The sequence below is a fragment of the Gekko japonicus genome, unplaced genomic scaffold, assembly GCF_001447785.1.
Source record: "Gekko japonicus isolate JY-2015 unplaced genomic scaffold, Gekko_japonicus_V1.1 scaffold6105, whole genome shotgun sequence".
Classification (NCBI taxonomy): domain Eukaryota; kingdom Metazoa; phylum Chordata; class Lepidosauria; order Squamata; family Gekkonidae; genus Gekko; species Gekko japonicus.
Window position 1 is genome coordinate 15,044 of NW_015175556.1, and position 2,473 is coordinate 17,516.

Here is a 2,473-nt window from a genome sequence, read left to right on the forward strand (position 1 = left end):
GGAGGAGGAGGAGGAGGAGGAGGAGATTGGATTTATACCCTGCCCTTCACTACCCAAAGGAGTCTCAGAGCGGCTTACGAACTCCTTTCTCTTCCCCTCCCCAAAACAGACACCCTGTGAGGTAGATGTGTAACTTTTGGTGTCGCAATCATCAAGAAGTTAACATGCACCCACATGCTTCACCCGTTACTCAGGAGAGGCTTGTGAGAATCTCCCCTTAAGAAATGAACTCCAAAGGCTGGGACATGTGACGGGCAGCCCTTAAAACAGTTTTACACAGACAAAAGAACCGGGAATGAGATTGGCCAGCCCCAGCTAAGAGAAGGAATGTTATTGGCTGGATGCCGGAGGGAAAGTTTTTATTCACATTCATGCAGTGCCCCACTCCCATCCAGGCACGAGGAGTCCTTACCACAGGACAGAGCACCTTGGGCATGCTCCACGGCCTGCGCCCTCTGCCCTTGCTCCGAGGAAGCGCCTTCCGCCTCAGGGAATGTAGCTTCTTTCTCCAGGGATGGTGCCCGCATCTGAAACAGCAGGGAGGGAGATGGGTTAAGAGGTGGAACGGGAAACAGGCTCCTGCAGAGTGCAGGGGGTTGGACTAGATGACCTGCAAGGCCCCTTCCAACTCTAACATTCTATGATTCTATGATTCTATGAATGGATCCTGCCCCACTCCCAGGCTCTGCACCCTTCCAGCAGCAGACCTGGTGAGTTATCCGGAGGGATCAGAAGTTCTCCAGTAAAAGAGGACACTGAAGGAGCTCGTGATACTGCCCATTTGGATTATTAACACTTGGCCCGATGTCTGGCAAGAAGGCCAGATATCACTGCTTGAATTTATTTATTAGTTCGATTTATACCCCACCCTTCCCACCAAAGCGGGCTCAGGGCGGCTTGCATAAAATGTATATAGATACAGTTAAAAACATCCATAAAACATCCATATCTGGACAGAATCCCCTCACCTGTTCTGCCTGCCTCTTCTCCTCTGCCTCATTCAGGAGGAAACCAGAGGCATTCCATTCAGATTCATCAACAGAAGGAAAGAGTCACACCCAGCCTGGATTGCGCATTCTCCCCCTTTCATGACTTTTGCAACTGCTCAGCATTTACGTGGCACTTTCTGCATCATCCCCCCCCCCCCATCCCCTTACCACCTATATCTCTGGGCAGCGGACCTGGTGAGTTATTTGGAGGGATAAGAAATTCTCTAGTTGAAGAGGGGGATGAAGGAGGCTGTAAGAACTCCCATTTGGATAATTAACACTTAAGAACATAACAGAAGCCATGCTGGATCAGGCCAATGGCCTATCCAGTCACACAGTGGACAAAAATACCAGGTGCCATCAGGAGGTCCACCAGTGGGGCCAGGACACTAGAAGCCCCTCCCACTGTTGCCCCCCCCCAAGCACCAAGAAGACAGAGCATCACTTGCCCCAGAGTCCCTATCTCTACCTTGTGGCTAATAGGGGCCACTAATGGACCTCTGCTCCATATATTTATCCGATTCCCTCTTGAAGCCTTCCATGCATGTAGCTGCCACCACTTCCTGTGGCAGTGAATTCCACATGTTAATTACTCTTTGGTTGAAGAAGTACTTCCTGTTCCAAACTTACTGCTCATTATTTATTTTATTTATTTATTTATTTATTTGTTATTTACATTTCTATCCCGCGCTCCCCGCAGGCTCAGGGCGGCTTACAAGGAATATCACCAGATAAAACAGTACAAAATATTAAAAATACATCACAATTAATAACAGTTTTGGTGCTCCTCTAAACCAATTCCGAAGTTAAGATTTCTAACAAACAAGATGGCCGTCCCCTAAAACGTCCCATTCTTACCCAAGATGCCCGCATCATGATGGCCATACACAGAGATCAAGGGGCATTGGTGGTACAATTAATTTCATTGAATATCCACACGCAACACTCCCTCTAAGCTGTGGAGTCCTGCGAGCAAAAATTCTACTTTATGAGCTACTGGAATTAAAGATGTGAGCAGAATTGCCTTACTGTCGACATGTCATGAACCATTTTTATCTCAACCCCCCCCCCCCCAAGAGACACACAGAGACAACAGGGATAGAAAGGCTATTCCCATATTTCCGCTATCTTTTCCTCTAAAACTGCAAGTCTCAGGATACCAAAATCACCAGTTTCCAGCATTTGAGCCTCAGGCCTCTTCTCCCCCCAACTATCGACCAATGCTCCCACTAAGCTGTGGAGTCTAGTGAGCAAAGATTCTACTTTATGAGCTACTGGAATTAAAGATGTGAGCGAGCGATCTGGCTGCTGCATAAATTAGTTTGCTCTGGAGCCCCATCCACCCTGAGCTAAGACGAAAAATGTGTGAGCCGGAGGGTAAAAAACTGTGAGCTGGCTCACACTCACTCAGCTTAGAGGGAACACTGCCCATGAGTTCTTGTACTGTGAGAAAGGGAGAAAAGTCCTTCTTTCTCTACCTGCTC

At 48.0% G+C, this 2,473-nt stretch overlaps 1 protein-coding gene across 1 annotated transcript in view; it reads right to left on the bottom strand.

Moving 5' to 3' along the window:
* LOC107122899 (zinc finger protein OZF-like) overlaps positions 1-2,027 on the bottom strand; it is an 8,763-nt gene extending 6,736 nt beyond the window's left edge. Inside the window, exon 1 of the mRNA XM_015426038.1 lies at positions 2,019-2,027. Within this exon, the coding sequence (XP_015281524.1) occupies positions 2,019-2,027 (9 nt within the window). The remainder of the gene's footprint in view (positions 1-2,018) is intronic.
* Between the last annotated feature and the right edge of the window lie 446 nt (positions 2,028-2,473).